The following is a 17,929-nucleotide window of genomic DNA, read 5'->3' as shown; positions in this document are numbered from 1 at the left end:
ACCTCTGTCCTCTTCCTCCTCCTCCCAGTCTGTGGTCAGATCTTTCCCTCCCCATTTCCTCCTCCTCGCTCTTAAGATCTAACCATCCTCTTTTCCTCCATCCTTCATCCTCCTCCTCTTCCTCCCCTGCCGTGCAATTGAAGGATTCCCTCTTATCGTTTATCAGTCCACCTCTTGATGGCAAATATCTTCTTCAAGGAAAAGTTGGCAGAGGAGGAGACAGAGGGTGGTGTGGAGGAGGGGGGGTGGAGGGTGTCTGAGGCAGTGAAGCGAGGCAATTTGCAAAGTGGAACTAATCCCGGCCCTTTCTTCTGTGTTCGACAAGCGGGGCCTCCGGTCTTCAATACCACACACACACACACACACACACACACACACACACACACACACCGTTGTTGCATTGTTAAAGGAAGACTCAGACATTTTGGAAAATCCTCTTGTTTGCAGTCTTTGATAGATGAGACGATCAAGATCAATTTTGCCTCTGTGCGTCCAGTAGAGAGACCTCTACATATGTAGCTCCACCACTGGTGAGAAACGATCAGTCCAGTGCTCTCACATTATGAATGTAACGAACACTGTTTCCTCTAGAGCGGGGCTTCTCCACCTTTGTACCTCAAGGCCCACTTCTGATTGTTTAAATAAATCCAAATCAATTTGAATTTTTTTTTTAAAAACTATATATTTTATTTTATTTGATGTCACCGTTGGTTAGCTGTAGTTAGTAGTTTGTCACTATGGGGATGTGTCGCGGTTGGTGTGGTGATATTCAAACATAACTGGTCGTTGAAATTCCATCCATCCATTTTCCTCCTCTTATCCGGGGTCGGGTCGCGGTGGCAGCAGGCTGACCCAGACTTCCCTCTCGCCCGCAACATTTTCCAGCTCATACTGGGGGATCCCGAGGCGTTCCCAGGCCAGCTGGGAGATATAATCCCTCCAGCGTGTTCTGGGTCTTCCCCGGGGTCTCCTACCAGTTGGACGCGCCCGGAAAACCTCCAGTGGGAGGCGTCCAGGAGGCATCCTAATTAGATGCCCGAACCACCTCAGCTGACTCCTTTCGATGCGAAGGAGTAGCGGCTCGACTCCAAGTTCCCTCCTGATGTCCGAGCTCCTTACCCTATCTCTGAGGCTGAGCCCGGCCACCCTACGGAGGAAACTCATTTCGGCCGCGACCTTGTCCTTTCGGTCACGACCCAGAGTTCGTGACCATAGGTGAGGGTAGGAACGTAGACCGACCAGTAAATTGAGAGCTTCACCTTCCGGCTCAGCTCTCTCTTCACCAGGACGTTGAAATTATGCATTTTAATTCGATTTTTTTTATATGTGAACTGGTGGCACATCAAAATGTAAAAATAACTAGCTCTGTAAATTACCAAAAAAGAAACTATTTTATAAAATGTAATCTTACCATTTGGCAGGACACCCACGGCCAACTAGATGGCCCTCTGAAGCCCACCAGAGGGAACTGGCCCCGTGGTTGAGAATAGCATCTCTAGAGGGCGCTGGAGGAACCTTCACTCTGTTGACACAGAATGGAAGGCCTCAGTATGCCTCAAACCAGGCGGAAACTGTATAATTCAATATCGTTACAAAACAGAAGAAGTCTTTCTTTTTTTTCAGACCCAAGACATGACTGTATGTGTATTAAATAGAGCCTAGCTTAGCATAAAGACTGGAAGCAGGGAGAAAACAGCTAGTGTGTCTCTCGCCGAGTTCAAAAACACATCTACCAACACCTGAAGATGTTGCATCACAAACAGTTCATAGTGTACGCGCTGGAACTATTTGACGGACAACTGGGTCTCTCCCTTTGGGTCACGTTATCACCGTGAGGCTGCCAGGCAATCATCAGAGATGCTGCAGAGAAGTGCTGTTGTTTCCCGAAATGTGAAATAGTATTTAATGAAGAATAAAATGTGTGTGTGTGTGTGTGTGTGTGTGTGTGTGTGTGTGTGTGTGTGTGTGTGTGTGTGTGTGTGTGTGTGTGTGTGTGATGATGTTGTTTCCTTCCTGTGCAGATTTCCTCACTCCCTCACCTGAAATGAGTGAAATGTCACTAGACCATTCCTGAACACACACACACACACACACACACACACACACACACACACACACACACACACACACACACAGGTGGATGTACATACCTGCACACTGAGTGAGATCACTCCTATTGAGTACACACAGATTGTCCCTTTCTGTGTGTGTGTGTGTGTGTGTGTGTGTGTGTGTGTGTGTGTGTGTGTGTGTGTGTGTGTGTGTGTGTGTTTGTGTGTGTGTACAAGAGAAAGAGAGGGCAGAGAAAGCCATCCATCCAATGATTACTGTAAATACATTGGCCGCATCGTACGCACACACACACTCTCAGGCACACACACACACACTCGGTCAGTGTGTATTGTCAGAGTGATAAATCACAGCAGACTTTAAGTGAATTAGTGCAGCAGCTTTAACTCTCCTTTCCTCCATCCCTCTCTCTCTCTTCCTCTGCCTCTTTCATTTCTAAAGTCTCTCTCTCTCTCTCTTTCTTTATGATTTTTAAAGTCTCTCAATCTCTGTCTCTCTCTCTCTCTCTTTTCCTCCTCTCTATACATCACAGTCCTTAACGAGGCACCGTCCACTAATGAGCAATCAGAGAATATTAGACCAATTAGAGCCCTAATTAGATTAGGGAGGAGAGGAAGGAGGGGAGAATGGAGGAAAGGAGGAAAGGAAAGAAGGGTAGAAAACAAGATATAAAAGGGAGAGGAAGAGGAGGTGAGAGGGGATAAGAGAGAGAAAGGATGGAGGAAATGATGAAATGAAACGAGAAGAGGAAAGATAACAGGAGGAAACAAAAGAGAAGAGAATAAAAGAGATTAAATGAGATAAGAGGAGGAAGGAGGAAAGGAAAAAACAAGAGAAGAGAGGAGAAAAAAAGGAAAGGGCATAGTAAAGATCAGGAGGAGTGGAGAGGAGAACAAAAAGGTGGAAAGGAGGAAGGAAATGATAGAAGAGGTGACTAGAGGAGAAGAAGATGGAGGAAATGAGGAAATTAAAGAATAAGGAAGCAATTGACAAAAATGAAGAGGAGACGGAGGGATGGAAGAAAGAAAAAGAGGAGGAAAGAAGAGAGGACAAGACAAGGGAGGAGATGAGATAAGAAGAGGAAGGAGGAAAGACGAAAGGAGGAGAAAAGGTGGAAAGAGCAAAGGAAAGAAGAGGAGGTGAAAAAAGAGTAGTTGAGAAAAGAAGAGGGAAAGGCGGAAAGAAGGAAAGGAGAGGATAAAAGAGGGAGAAATGGAGGAGTGGAAAAGAGGAGAGGAAACAGGATTGGAAAGGAGAGGAGGAGTAGATGAAAAGGGAAGAGAAGAAAGGGAGGGAAGAGGAGAGGAGAAGAAAGAAGGAAGGAGATGAGGAGAGGAAACAAGAGAGGAAGGGAGAGGATAGTGAGAAAAGAAGAGAAGTGGAGATGACAGGAGATGGGAAGAAGAGAAAACAACAGAGGAGAGGAGAGGACAGAATAGGAGAGGAAAGGAAAGAAGGAAGAGATGAGTGGAAGAAGAAGGAAAATAAGGAGGAGTCAAAAGAGGAGAAGAGACATAAATAATGTTCATTGACCTCGACACACACACATACACACACATTCACTCACACACACTCCTTTTGAGTGACAGCTGTGTGTGAGAGGTGCATTATGGTCTGTTGTCTTTGTTTCTTCTGCTCTGCTGTGTGTGTCCGTCATCGAGTATTTGCATGTGAAGCCACGCCCCCTTTAATCAACTTTAAATGTCCCTCTTTTTACTCCCCCTTCTCTCTCTCTCTCTCTCCCCTCCGTCCCTCAAACAACTCTCTACCGCGCTCCCCCAACTCTCCTGATAATTTCCTCTCTCTCTTTCTCTCCTCTTTCCCTTGCCTCCCCTCTCTCCTCACCCCACAGCGAGCCCCCACGCTCCCCCCTCCAGCCTCCACTTCTCCTCCTCCCCCATCCTGCAGCAGCCCGGCTCCTACTTCTCCCACCCGGCCATCAGGTATCACCCGCAGGAGACACTCAAGGAGTTCGTCCAGCTGGTCTGTCCTGACTCCGCCCAGCAGGCCGGACAGGTGGGCTTCCTCAACGTAAGCACACACACACACACACACCATCACACACACACACACACACACACACACACACACACACACACACACACTCACAGAAATACAACACAAGGAAACATCTGAGCTGGGTTTTCCAGCCTCTGCAAAGGTGGGATCAGTATCTGTTTGCAGGGCTGGAGCAGAAAACACTGCAGTGGTGTGTGTGTGTGTGTGTGTGTGTGTGTGTGTGTGTGTGTGTGTGTGGTGTGGTGTGTGTGGCCTTGTGTCTGCAGTGAGATAGTTGATATATCTGTGTCTAGACACTGAATCAATACACCCTCCACCCCCCCTACCACACACACACACACACACACACACGCATATCTGTTTTCTTCTTCTTGCAGATGTAGTAAAAACATGTATCACAAAAGTGAAAGTTGAAAAAAACATCAGATAAAACATTGTTGATATGACGTTTAACACACCCTTAGTTGTTTGTTTTTTTAAATCATCCAATCTTTTGAAGTATTCAGATCCTTTTCTTAAGTAAAGGTACTAATGCCGCACTGCAAAAAGTACTCTGTTACAAGTAAAAGTCCTGCATTGAAAATGTTACTTCAGTAAAATTATTTTAGCATAATTAGGAAAATGTACTTAAATATCAAAAGTAGAAAACTGTCCCCTATGACCGTTATACTATTATGTATTATATAATTAGATTATTGTTACTCATGCATTCATGTAAAAGCAGGATTTTACTGTAGATGTTTGAGGTGGAGTTCTTTTTGATTATTACATCATGATTATTTCCATTATGGATCAATCTGCTGATTGTTTCCTCCGTTAATCGATTGATTGTTTGGTTTGTTACCCGGAGCCCAAAGTGACACCTTCACAGTGTCTGTTTAGCCAACCAACAGTCCATGTTGGAACCATGAAATGTGTTTCAATAAAAAATGACTTAAACCCTCAAAATATTTGATGTCAATCGTTTCAGTTATACTTCTCAATACTGCTGGGTAGTTCAATTCATAACAAAACATCAGATTTTTGTACTTTTGTTAAGTAACTAAAGCCGTCTGATAAATGTCGTTGAGTAGACATAGAAAGTGTTGTAAAATGGAAAATACTCAAGTTAAGTACAAGTACCTCAAATTTCCACGGAGAAAAAACAATACTTGGGTCAATGTACCTCCACCCCTGGACAAAGGTCAGGCGTTGTTATGCCGCAGTATCCTGGTTTCTATCGACGAGGGTCCAGGTTTCTTTAAGAACACAAGTGCACACATGTCGGATGGTAATGTCAATGTGAACACACTCAGACCTGGAAGCATGTGATAGATAAAGACACAGCATATATATATACAGTATATTTATGTTATAAATAAAGGAAGAGTCTGTGGAGGGTAGAGACAGAAGGAGGCAGAGAGGTGAAGCGAGGTACTGTGGTATTATGCTTATAGATTAGCAGGATAAAATGCGAGCGGCAGCAGAATTCTTTATGACCAGCCAGGAAAACTGCTGACACACACGCACACACACACACACACACACACACACACACACACACTCACACACACACACACACACACACACACACTCACAACACCCGCTCAGAGGGCAGCAGGGAGTTTGAGCTGTTACAGGTTAGCCGTGTGACCGACCTGTTGATGTTGTTAACTCTGCACAGAACATGGTGCATCTACTTGTATTGAATGTTTTTTTCTTGTTGTTTTTTTTAACCCCGCCTCCTTCAGCCTAACGGTAGCTCCCAGGGAAAGGTCCACAACCCTTTCCTGCCGACCGCCCATGCTGCCTCCCCTCCGCCTCCCCCGATGGCCCGTCCCGTCCCGCTGCCCGTCGACGCCAAGCCGCCCTCCACCTCCTCCGCCGAGGCGAGGGGCAACTCGCCCCACCTCGCCCAGTGAGTGCAAATGATCTTTTAGCGCAACTTTGTACAAACAATTCTACAAACTGTGTCCGCCTCTGCAACAAATATGAGAAAATGTAAAATAAACATCCCAATATTTTAATTATTAATCTAATATTGACTTCAAAATCAAAAGAAATGATTTATAATCTGCGAGAGGTGACTCGTTTTGTGCTTGGATTATATTTCACTTCAGGGTTTAGTGTCGATTTACTGTCGTTTGGCAAAAACACACTCGGCCTGTGCCAAAGCTGTTTAATCCTCCTCACGCTCATCAACACATATATATATTTATTGCTTTTGTTTTGGGTTGTGTGAGTGGAGTCCAAATGTGCTTCAATTATAACAGCAAATAAATCTTTGTCATCACTCTGACCTACATCTGCTGAATAATTCCCCAAAAGGCTTTCAAAAGTTTATTAATCCGTCAACTACCTACGACGGTTTTGTTTATCAGAGTTGTTGGAAGTCTTTGTGCTAAGCTAGGCTAAACATGGCCTGGGGCCGGATTCACAAAGAGGTGTTCATTTTATATTGAACGGTGGACGGTTTCAGAAGTACAATGACTGATTTATTTGAATCCTAAAAGAGTTAGCCAGGTTAAGGACTAAGAGCAGCCGTGGTTTTTTTCCGTTTGAAAAAAGCCTTCATTTACCCAGAATTCATAGCAAATTAAGTAAATTGCTGATAGTCAGTCAGTCAAAGTCTGTCACTTCAAAGTGTGTCTTTGTGAAACATCTGAGTCTGCAGCAGACAGAACAAGAGCAGTTTCTGACTGCTGCTTTAATTCCAAAAAATAAAAAACACACAAACAGGACAAATTTAAAGTTAGTCTTGGCTATGAAGTCCCGGACTTTGTGTTTCAAGTCTTAAGCAAGTCATTTTGTACCTTTTATCAAATGTTGTGCCACACAGACAAAGCTATGGTCACTTTAGTAATTCACAGAAAAATGACTTCTTTTTGTAATGTGTTTCTATTACTTTCAAACAAAGTTGTTATTCCTTCAACGCAGTTACAATCACTTGAGTCGACACAGTCTATACATCTTAGTGAGATAATCAAGACCTTTTAGATCTTGTCAAGTCTGATGTAGTCAGAATCATGACCCGAGTCCACACCTAAACGCAACACCCAGCTTGAGCTTAATAAACTGAACTCTGTGTGTGTGTGTGTGTGTGTGTGTGTGTGTGTCGTGCAGCCTACTCCACCCCCACTTCATCTCCGGCCCAGCGGTTCATCAGCGTCGGACCCAGAGATCCCGGCTTTAACATCCCTCAGCAACCACAGGTAACACGCACATTTTATTGGGGCTAACTAACCCTAAATGGCCAAAAGTATGTGGATAAACGTATGTTGCTATGGTTACCCGCAGTTAAACACTCCCTCTAGGCTCTGATTTTAAAACAGCAGTTAAACTACGCTTGAGGTGTGCACGTATATGTGACTTTAACACGGCAACAGCCAATCAGAGAGCAGAGTTTTTTGCGTAGCCTCGGGTATGAGTGCTTGTAAAGTAAAGATTGGGAAAAGAAAGCAGCACTTTGCATCAGCGCTATAACATTTACTATGGAGCAGGTGGTCAGTGAACGCAACATCCACATTTAACACAATGCTATGGCTTGGCGTGTGTGTGTGTGTGTGTGTGTGTGTGTGTGTGTGTGTGTGTGTGTGTGTGTGTGTTCGCAAGACGTCAGGGTGTGTTGGCCAGCTGATTTATGAAGAGTGTAACGATTGGGCAGCCTTGACTTAACTCATCTCACACACACACACACACACACACACACAGTATAGTGAGAGGACAGTGAGTTGGGAGTCCTCTGTTGACAATCGGGACATGTTTGATTGCTTTAGTGTGGTGTGTGTGTGTGTGTGTGTGTGTGGTGTGTGTGTGTGTGTGGGTGTGTGTGCTGTGTGTGGTGGCCCGCAGTGAACGAGGCTGTCGATTTATTGACTCTGTCACAGGCCAACGCGCACACACACACACACACACACACACACACACACACTCCTGTAGACATGAGCCAGGTGTTTGTCACTGCTGCTGGAAACAGACTCCTGTTATTTATTCTTCTTCTGTCTCTCTGGGACGTCGCTGTCATCTGTCGTCTCTCGGTCCTCCACTAATCAAGGCTTTTCTCAGATCCTGCATTTACAGATTTTTTTTCTTTTTAAGAATATACATGAATTGTAGGTCAATGATGAATGTCAGATGTTGACATTTTTAGAGAGCAATGGTTGGATAGAGAAGGATATGTTGAGAAAGTGAGAAATTGTCTACATTCTAGAAAACGTGGCATTTTATTCATAGTTTTTTGGATAGTATTGACATTCTATTGAAATTTAGGACATTTTCAAAATTTGAGGACAATTTTGGGGAATTAAGGACAATTTGTCCGGTCGTCACTTCTACAAAGGGTTGTTTGAGGTTTTATGACTATAGGGGAAGTATTATGTTAATAAAGGTCCTCACAAGTATAGAACTGCAAATGTGTGTGCTTTGGTTCATGGGTATAAAAGACAGTAAGTAGATTGACAGGGGGAGCCCTGCTGCATTAAAGAGTGTGACCTCAGAGCAGGACACACACACACACACACACACACGTACATACACTCACACATAAAATCAACATAATGACACACACACACACATAGAAGCAGGAACAAAAGTCACCCTGGGCGGTCGACATTAGGCCTCTGTTAGAGAGAGAGAGAGAGCCATGGGACAGTACCGTAAACACTCCCTCCTCTTATCGCCATGGTGACCAACTGGACAGTCTGTGCATTCCTGTGTGTGTGTGTGTGTGTGTGTGTGTGTGTGTGTATAGGTTATTTTGGGGGGAGTGGGGGGCAGATGGCACTGGCATTGTGTGAGAGTAGGCATCGTGCCCACACGGGTCAGCGTGATGGTTGCCGCGGGAGACGGTGGCGGTCGCCCACGGAGACGGAGGGAGGGAGTTGGCACCTTCGTCGTGCCAACCAACGCGCACCTCACACACACACACACACACATTTTACACACTACTCTACAACAGCTAGCCATGACCTGATCAATAAGTGTGTGTGTGAGTGTGGTTATGTTACATCGGAGCAGCAGACGTTTGCAATGAGGGTGCTTTCCCATCTGTGTAGTGTGTGTGTGTGTGTGTGTGTAGTCATCATCTGTCTCCGTGTCCTATTTGCACACAGTCTTCAAGGTGAAGCTCACACACACACACACACACAGACATGCAGTAAAAGCACCACGCCCACCTCATGACTCACCCACACAGTGTGTGTGTGTGTGTGTGTGTGTGTGTGTGTGTGTGTGTGTGTGTGTGTGTGTGTGAAGTGCTGACTCAGGACGAGACAGGACTGGGCGAGAGACATAGGAATACTATCAGAGACAGCGATAGAGAGGTTCATGGAGTATAAAGATGGCTTCTATTCTGAGGAGAGTCTGGCCAAAAACAAATGTTTGTGTTTTGTTTTGTTTTTGGGGTGCGGGGGCAGATTTTGATAATTATCTCCCAAAATCAGTGAATGTTCCTACTAAAAAGTTTTGTGTGTGTATCAGAACCTGATGTATCTTCTTCCTCTGAGCCGTAGAGCTCCATTAAAGACACATCAATGAGCATCACCAGGAACTCACACACTGTAGTTTACTTTCACTCAATCCTGTGCACACCGTCCGGCTGCCTTTCCTACTCATTGGATTAATCTGCCGCTTAAAATATTCCCCAACAAATGCACTAATTCTACCTGTTTGTTTGATAAAAAAGCAACAGCGACCAGCTGGGGAACCATGCGGCGTGGAGCATGAGACAGGAAGTCCGAAAGTTTTGAGAGACGGTCCAACGCGTTGTTAGTTTGATTTGTTGACAATGAGAAAAACATGGAAAAACAACGGACTGGTCCTCTCTACCTTTGTTCTCCGTCTTTCTCTTACCTCTAACTCTTCTCTCTATCTCTCTCTCTCGTCTTGTGATGAGTATCTACAGTCTGAATCACAGCTGTCAGCATCAGCCCGCTGTGTGGTAACATTACTCCACACACACACACACACACACACACACTGTCTGGCCTGTGAGAGTTTCATCTTCTCTGAGTCTTCTCAGGACAGAGGGAGGGAGGAGCTGCAGTGCAGGGAGCGAGCGAGAGGGCGAGAGACACTGGGAGACACTGGGGGGGGGGGGGGGGGGGGGGGCGCGAGCCAGCGAGGTAGAAAAGTCCCAGCGTCAGCAAGTTGTATTGATTAAAAACTAACCTTCCAGTCTTCTCCTCTATCACTACTGCACACACACACACACACACACACACACACACACACACACACACACACACACACACACACACACACACACAGCAATAGAATTACAACGAGTCAGGAGTGCAGAGAAACCCTGCAGCACGCACACCTTTATGTGTTTTATTTAAACTTTCCTCTTACGTTAAAATTAAAAACACATTTTATAAATTGTACATCATTTTTGAAAGAGTGTGAAGAGGTATGTGTGTGTGTGATGGTGTGTGTGTGTGTGTGTGTGTGTGTGTGTGTGTGTATGTGTGTGTCTGGGAAGAAGTGCAGAGCGGGACAGGGAGGAGAATGTGATCGAGAGAGGATGAATGCGAGGGAAGAAAAGGGAGGAGTAAGAGGAGGGAGGAGAGTGGGAGAGGAGGTGGGGTGGGTAGGAGGGGTAGGGGGGTGGAGGGCGATGCGGTTGCCTTGGCGATTGTAGTCACGTCCCGGGCCGTCTGGTTGTCCCTGGCAACCAGACATGATGTAAGGCGGGGATGAACTTGAACTCGGCGGGGGCAGTGAGGAAGAGGAGGAGGAAGAGGGGGGAGATTCATGAAACATGAACGATGCACCTTTGGCGATCGATACCGGCCTATCAGAGATGGATTACACACACACACACGCACACACACACCCACACACACAGTTTGGTGATACTGTGGAGATAAAAAGTGTCATAAACTCCCAACTGCCGGCAGGAGAACCAGTGTTGTGTTTGAGGTCCTGAACAAAAAAACAGAATCTGTGACCGACCCTAACCTGAGATTCATCACAAGAAAACGTGTCATGTTAATGTCCTTCAGAGAGAGGACAAACAACATATTCTTTCAGTTGTTGAGCTATCCATGTAAAGTTTGTCCTGAGGGTGGCGCTAGACGAAAAGTAATGTGGTCCTTAAAATCCAATAGGCTCATCTTCTGGAGATCAGGAGTGGAACCGGGACATTTCCTGGAAATCGTCCCGTCCTGAACTTCCACGTGTACAATCTAAAAAACTAAATTCTAACCATGTGCAGACATTTGAAGCTGAAATACTTTTAAACTTTTGCAGAATTGCAAAAGAATAAAGGAGTACACTACTACACAAGTAGCAACAGAGGCTCAAGTCAATGTAGCAGTTTGAAGCGTTGACCTTTATTTTGCCATCCGCAAATGTCTGCAAGTCTGGATCGACTTACATTTTTTAATTGTAGAAGAGGATATTTCACTCAAAAAGAATAAAGTGAATTTATAACTTACTCAGACATGTCTTCACTTTCAATCACACTGCCATTGAACATATACAATTTGTTCAGTTTGAAGACTTAAGGATTCATCCTCCAGGGAATCTGAATATTCGGAGCAAACTCTACGACAATATTTAGTTATTATCGCATTCTGGAAACAAGAAGAAGCCCAATGTATGTATTAACATATCGATATCTTTGTCTTTTTTTTTTCCTGTCCACATTTGATTGTTAGCTAATGCCAGTTCCCAGTGCAGCAATTTAATGGTTTGGATGTCAGTTGGCAAAAACAATGCATGGAGTTATTTAATTGCTCCCCCTCCTCCAAACAGTCCTGTGCTAGTGAATGTGGGGTGATCCTGATCGCTGTGGTTCTGACTCCATGAGACTCTGTGTAAACATGTTTTTCTGTCTCCCTCCACAGTGGTACCTGGGATAAGGACTCCAGAGGCCCCCCTCCCCCTCCACCCACCTGTACGACAGATCGCTGCAGCCTCCTCCTTGACCCTTGACCTTTGATGCCAGCCAGAGAGTCCTTTCTTGCCCCGCCCCTACAGCCCTCCCCCTCTGCGCCTGACTCCACCCCCACCAGCGCCATCACTCGGCAGCATCAGCATGGCTACAGCGGATCAAAAGCTCCCCAACCCCGGTGTTAAAACACCCACTCTGTAAACCGTACGCCACAGACTTCCCTGTAGACGTATGGTTTGTATGTCCATGTCCATTTCTAGTGCCAGACCCTGCCCCCCCACCCTACAACTCCCAAGCCAGACCAGTTTTTGGGAACGCCGCAAGGCTGTTTTACAGAGCTTCCCCTCTGGAGAAACTATATCCCTCCCATCATCCTCAGCAGAGTGTGCATTCAGTGGACTTACGACGGTACAATGCCGTCCACCCCTCATCCGAACCTCTATCTTGGTGGTTCCCTGGGTGGTGCCCAGGACGGGCTTTACCGTGGTTGGGGGGAGAGGGGAAGTGTTACCTGGCTCAGATACCACCAGCTAATACCCCCAACCCCCCTCCCCGCTGCCTAAGCCCTCACACACCTCCTGGGATGGACTCCGTCCTCCCCCCACTTGACCATGCCCCCTGGTTGGTGGCACGTCAGGGAGGGAGGAAGTCGACGAGGCTCTTTCCAAGGACATGGACCAGTGCTTAATGGAAAGAAACGGTCTGATGGGGAGGTGGTGCGGGCACAAACCAACGCCCTGCCTGTTTCACAGTAATAACATGAACTACACATAGAAGGGGCTGGGGGTTATAATGGGGGGCGTTCGGGTGGAGGTGGGTTGGTAAACGTGCAGGGAACCGGGGGTTTTGTTCATGTGAAGTGTTGCGACCAGACGCTGGTGGATCCGAGCTGGTTTATCTGGGAGGCTTTGGCTTCATGGCTCATTGATATTTCTCTCCTAGGCCGTCATTTCAGCTGGTCCCCTCCTCTTCCTCCTCTATCCATCCACCAGTCTGGGTGAAGCATGCAAATGGTGGGCAGAAGGCTCTGGTGTCCGATACGCAGCAGGCAGACAGGAGAGAGAAAGACGAGTGACTAAAACTTTACCAGTGGAATATTGATCATGAGGAAAGTGCAATTTTGTTGACTAGCTGTTGGATAGTTAAATATCTTTGTAAGATAGCTCGTTGAAAACAGTTGATGAAAAGTATATATAAACTATATTTTTCTTCCTAGTCCGCTCACACCTCTGGGACTCTAAAATATTGGGGTACAAAAGACAACAACACAGCATTGAACTAGAAACCATAGCCTTGTGAGAAATAAGGGGAGCTGTATTCACATTATTGTTTATTATTTGTTGTTTGTTCATCTTGTAAAGCTGTTAGCATGGTAGAACAAGAATCCCTTTAAAGAAATATCATTTTAAGCAATCATTTTTTAAAGCATTTCTTGCAGCTTAAGTCTGCTTTTCATTTTGTTTGAAAGAAAAAAACGCTAAGCGATTAACTTATTTTAATGAGCACATCGTTTTACTTTGTAAAAAACAAACAAAAAAAATATATTTTAATTTCTCATGAGGCGAAATCAGGAGAAGATATAACGAGTGAATTTAAGCTGAAACGTAATCATGTTTTCTCCGGTTTCTGCGAGATAATCGTTAACGGGTGTTACCCGCTGATTGGCTGGGTCTCCTAGAGGTCCCGTCCAATCAAAAGCACTTATTCCTGCAGTTGGCCAATAGGCCGTGTGTGTAATCAGGGGGTGTGGTTTAGCGATAAAGAGGCGGAGCAGAGGGTAACTCTCTGGAAGCTTTCGTCCACAAATAGACAGCCGAGCGCTTCACATGCAACTTACCATTTTATTGAACTTCAGTTTTTTTTTCCTTTCCTATACTATATATATAAATATATATACACACACACACACACACACACACACACACACACACGCACATACTCTTACGACCATCCAGCGTCGAACAAAAGTGAATTTAAGTGAAAAAGGTAAAAAAAAAAAAAGAACAAAAAAATCTGCATGTTCTAGTGTTAGTGACGAATTTTTCCATAGATGATGTAGTTAGTGAGATAAAGACACTATATTGTAAATCCAACATCAGGCACTTGCCAGCAGCCGTCTATTAGTTTGGCCCCGTCGAGGCCTTTTCTATCGCTCTCCTTCACAAACAACCAGCTCTCTTTGCTTATCGGCATCTTCCATTCTTTTTTTTTCTACTTCCTCCCCTCCCTTCTTCCTTAATTTTTCCTTCAATAACAGATCAATTCTGCTTTTCAGTTCCAAGACGTTCTCTCTTTCATCCGTACGTTATCAAATTGCACGAAAACAATTGTTCCTCATCAATGTGCCTTGAGCTACGGTCCAGTCCTGAGAGGTTACACAAGATCCAATGTGGAGAGTCTTGTTTTGTCAGGGTTTTTTCCTTCTTAATTCACCCTTCACACCTGCGGTTTTGTTGGTAGTTGGAGCAATTGACGTCAAAGCCGAAGAGGAACGCTTTGATTACCATAATTACTGGCTGGTAATCTCTCAGTCTTAAGAGGTCTCAGGCCTTTGCTGCACTGCTCCCCCCCTGGCCCTACCTGCAGCGCTGAGCGGAGGCCTCACAGGTGAAACTACACCAGCTCACCAGCTACAATCAGGTCAATCATGTTCAGGTACTAGCTAACGGACGGCAACACAGAGACATTTTGTGAAATGAGCACCAAGTCAGAGGTTATGTAATGTTAACAGGACTAATGTGAAGATGATATTTGTCTTATGTAAAAATAACGTGAGGTTACCATAACTTTTTCGCTAATAGTCAGGTGTAGCAGCTGAAAAGTTGTCTTTCAGGTTAGCTAATACTGCTAATGCAGCTATGTCTAGCAGCTAAAATACAAAGAGTTTGTTATCTGCAAACTTTTCAACTTTAATTTAAATTGTCAATGTGCAGTGATGACACAAAAAACAGGATATGGATTGATATGAAAACATATTTTCTCACGTTTCCTGTTGTTGGCAGTTGAAGACATTGTACTCATTTCCCAAAATGTTGTGATGCCAGTATCTTGATAGACCAGATGGAGCTTGTAACTGCTCACTAGCTGGTAGATTTGTTCAGTTAAACAAGTTAACCCCCACCCATCCTTTTCATCCTATCCTTTGTCTGATGGGATGATTTTTCTTTTCTCCGAACAGCAAAAACTTTCATTTTCAAGTCTTCCTTTTTTAATTTGTGGTTGGTTGGTTCTTCTACTTTTTGTTCCCAGAAATGAACAATGAGGACATCAAATATGCAATACCTGCTTGCACTCACTTAGACTTTTTTTGACATTGTTTATTTAGTTTAGTTTTTTCTTTCTCTTTACTTTCAACCAAAGTAAGCGCGCACGCGACTGGCATCATGCTCCGTGGTCGGTCCCTAAAAATTGTGAAGCCTGCCCCCCACCAACGCTCCAGCAAAGCTTCCTTCCTTCCTGTTTTGATAATCTTCCAGACGGCCGCAATATTACATTTGGGTCTCTATTTCCGAAATGTTTTTTTTTAATTATTATTATTTCTTTGGTCACAAGCAAGCCTTAAAACAAGTCAAACTTCTTCTCCATCGCGCAGAAAACAGTTTATTAAAATAAACATTTTCGATGACGTCCAACATTTTAACCACGCCCCGCCCTGTTCAGCAGAGGTTTTAGTGAATAAATCGTTTATCTGTTCTGTGTTCAGTCCGTTGATCAAATGTAACGGACAGCGCCGTGATGCCGTCGGCTGTGATGGTTTAGTAGTTCCACTTGTGTGGGTTGTGTTTCCTCCTAGTGTGACATGTTTGTTTCGTCTCTGTTCTTGCCTACCCTTTAGCCATGAGTTGGGCATTACTTCCTTAATTATCTGCACTAAATATGAAATAAATGACAATAGTGAAAAAGTATTAAGAAAAAAAAAATACAGCTTCCAGGGCTTAAAAAGAGCGAAGGGAATTTAAAAAAAAATTGCACGGACATTTTTTTTTTAAGTGTCACAAAAACCTTGTGAAACAGCCTAGCATCTAATCAGCGACTTTTGGCTGTGTTGTGTGTAAGATAACGACAAAATTGCACCCTTTTTAAAGAAAGAAAAAATGAAAAAGAATATAAAAGCAATAGTTTGGGCAGTGTGTTTTTTTTGTTCTTGTGTTGTGTGTGTAATTTAGTTCTGGTACAGCAGCGAAGAGACGCAGTGAAGAGTTAGCTCTTAACGGACGGGAGGGCAGAGCAGCAGGGCCACTCGGCCCGACTGGGAGACGTGTTTGTATGTTGTATAGTTTTATTAATTACACTGATTTTAAAGCTGCCCTATTTTATAATGCAGGACTTTTGTAACATTGATAAAATGAGGAAAAACTAGTGTTGTGAATTTTCTGATTGTTTGTATCGAGGCCACATTACTAGAACTGGTTTGGTTTGTTTTCCGGGAACTGGATTTAAGTTGAAAACTTTCCTGTTTCCTTATTTTTCTTTATTTTTTCTTCATTTTTGCTTTCCTTTTTGTATGTATTTAAGAACATTTCCTCTGTTGATGGTATAGCATATTCCTGTACTTAAAAAGTGCAGGGCGCTGTGGTGATAAGACCATTGTAAATGGATGTTACAGTATGCTGTATGTTTTGAAGGTTATTTGTTGCATCAGTGTTGATGAAGCTACATCTAGGTAATTCTGAGGAAAATTGGTAAAGAAAAGCAAGCGTTTTTTTATGCATTTTTAAAAAATTTAGTTTTAGGCAGGAGACAATGACATAGCCAGCCAAAGGATGCCCCTACTATAAATGCATCTAGGCATCTTTTTTTGTGTTCACCATTCCATGCAGGAAAATAAACAGCTTGATTATGCAACATGATTCTTTTTCTTTTCCATCTGTTTCTTTCTTCACTGCCCCACAAGATCACCTCCTCCTTCTCCTCCTCCTCCAGCCCTCCCTCAGCCTGGAGGTCCACTCTGATCTCCGTCCATCCGCACATCCACTGCTGCTCCATCACTGCATCATATTCATGCAGCAGATAATCGGCCGAGGAACGGCAAGTCACCGGGACGACCAGGACTTACGGTGCGATCAGTTTCTGCTCATTTCCTGCATTCCCCTCCAGTTTTACAGCTTTTATCACAATGAGATATATTGACTCTTACCTCAATAAATATCTTGAGGTGACGCTCGTACCTCGTCTAAACTGGCGTAGCAGCAGTTCCTTTAGGCGCCCATCAAGGTCTACACTGGATGTGTTCTTCTACTGTCCATCTTCACAACCAGGGCCGTGACCAATAATCTTTTTCCTTGTCGATTGATCATTCTCCATTATCGTTCAATCATTTGGTCTTTAGAACGTCTTTAATAGCAGAAAATGCTGATCGCAAGCTCCCAGATGGTGCCAAAGCAAGACATCCAAAGATGTTCACTCTACTATCTTAGAAGAAGACCATAATATTTTTTTGCTTTAAATAAATCACTTGAAACCATTATCAAAATAGCTCTGTAGAGCAACGTATTGATTAATCAACTGAATTCTTTCACACAACCCAGTATACAATCAGTGTAGCTGCACAGGCAAGTATGGGGAAAATAAGACTTGCAGCTGTATTGAGTCAAACTGAAGCATATCTGTTCTGCCAGACGTAGATTAAGGTTCTCCAAAGATACTCGAGAACGTCTTGTGGGTCTATGGGTTCTAAACAGAAAAGAAAAATCATATAAGTATAAAAGAAACAGCGAAACAAACGTCTATATACCCTCGTGCATGTTGCCCTGAGAAACATGTTCCAGCCTGGAGACTGAACGACTGAGACACGTCCAGTGTAGACAAACTGTCTCCATCCTTTCAAACTCATGTTGTCTGGCCAAACTTTTTTTCAAACCCACAAAAATATGGCGGCAAGTCCAAGGATACCAAAAACTCTATGGCATTTTGGGGAAATGTGTATAAAATATTGTTCAAGGATTCTAAAATGTTGGCATTTGA

The 17,929-nt window shown here is 44.1% G+C and overlaps 1 protein-coding gene across 1 annotated transcript in view; it reads left to right on the top strand.

The window, feature by feature from the left end:
• nfia (nuclear factor I/A) overlaps positions 1 to 12,129 on the top strand; it is a 114,784-nt gene extending 102,655 nt beyond the window's left edge. Inside the window, 5 exon segments of the mRNA XM_079158391.1 lie at positions 3,923 to 4,101; positions 5,820 to 5,972; positions 5,974 to 5,986; positions 7,192 to 7,280; positions 11,919 to 12,129. Coding sequence (XP_079014517.1) covers positions 3,923 to 4,101; positions 5,820 to 5,972; positions 5,974 to 5,986; positions 7,192 to 7,280; positions 11,919 to 11,933 — 449 coding nt within the window. The 3' untranslated portion in view covers positions 11,934 to 12,129.
• Positions 12,130 to 17,929: the final 5,800 nt, after the last annotated feature.

The sequence above is a fragment of the Pholis gunnellus genome (assembly GCF_910591455.1).
Source record: "Pholis gunnellus genome assembly, chromosome: 4".
Taxonomy (NCBI): Eukaryota; Metazoa; Chordata; class Actinopteri; order Perciformes; family Pholidae; genus Pholis; species Pholis gunnellus.
Note: the sequence above shows the minus strand (reverse complement) of the source record. Positions and strands in the feature narration are given on the sequence as shown.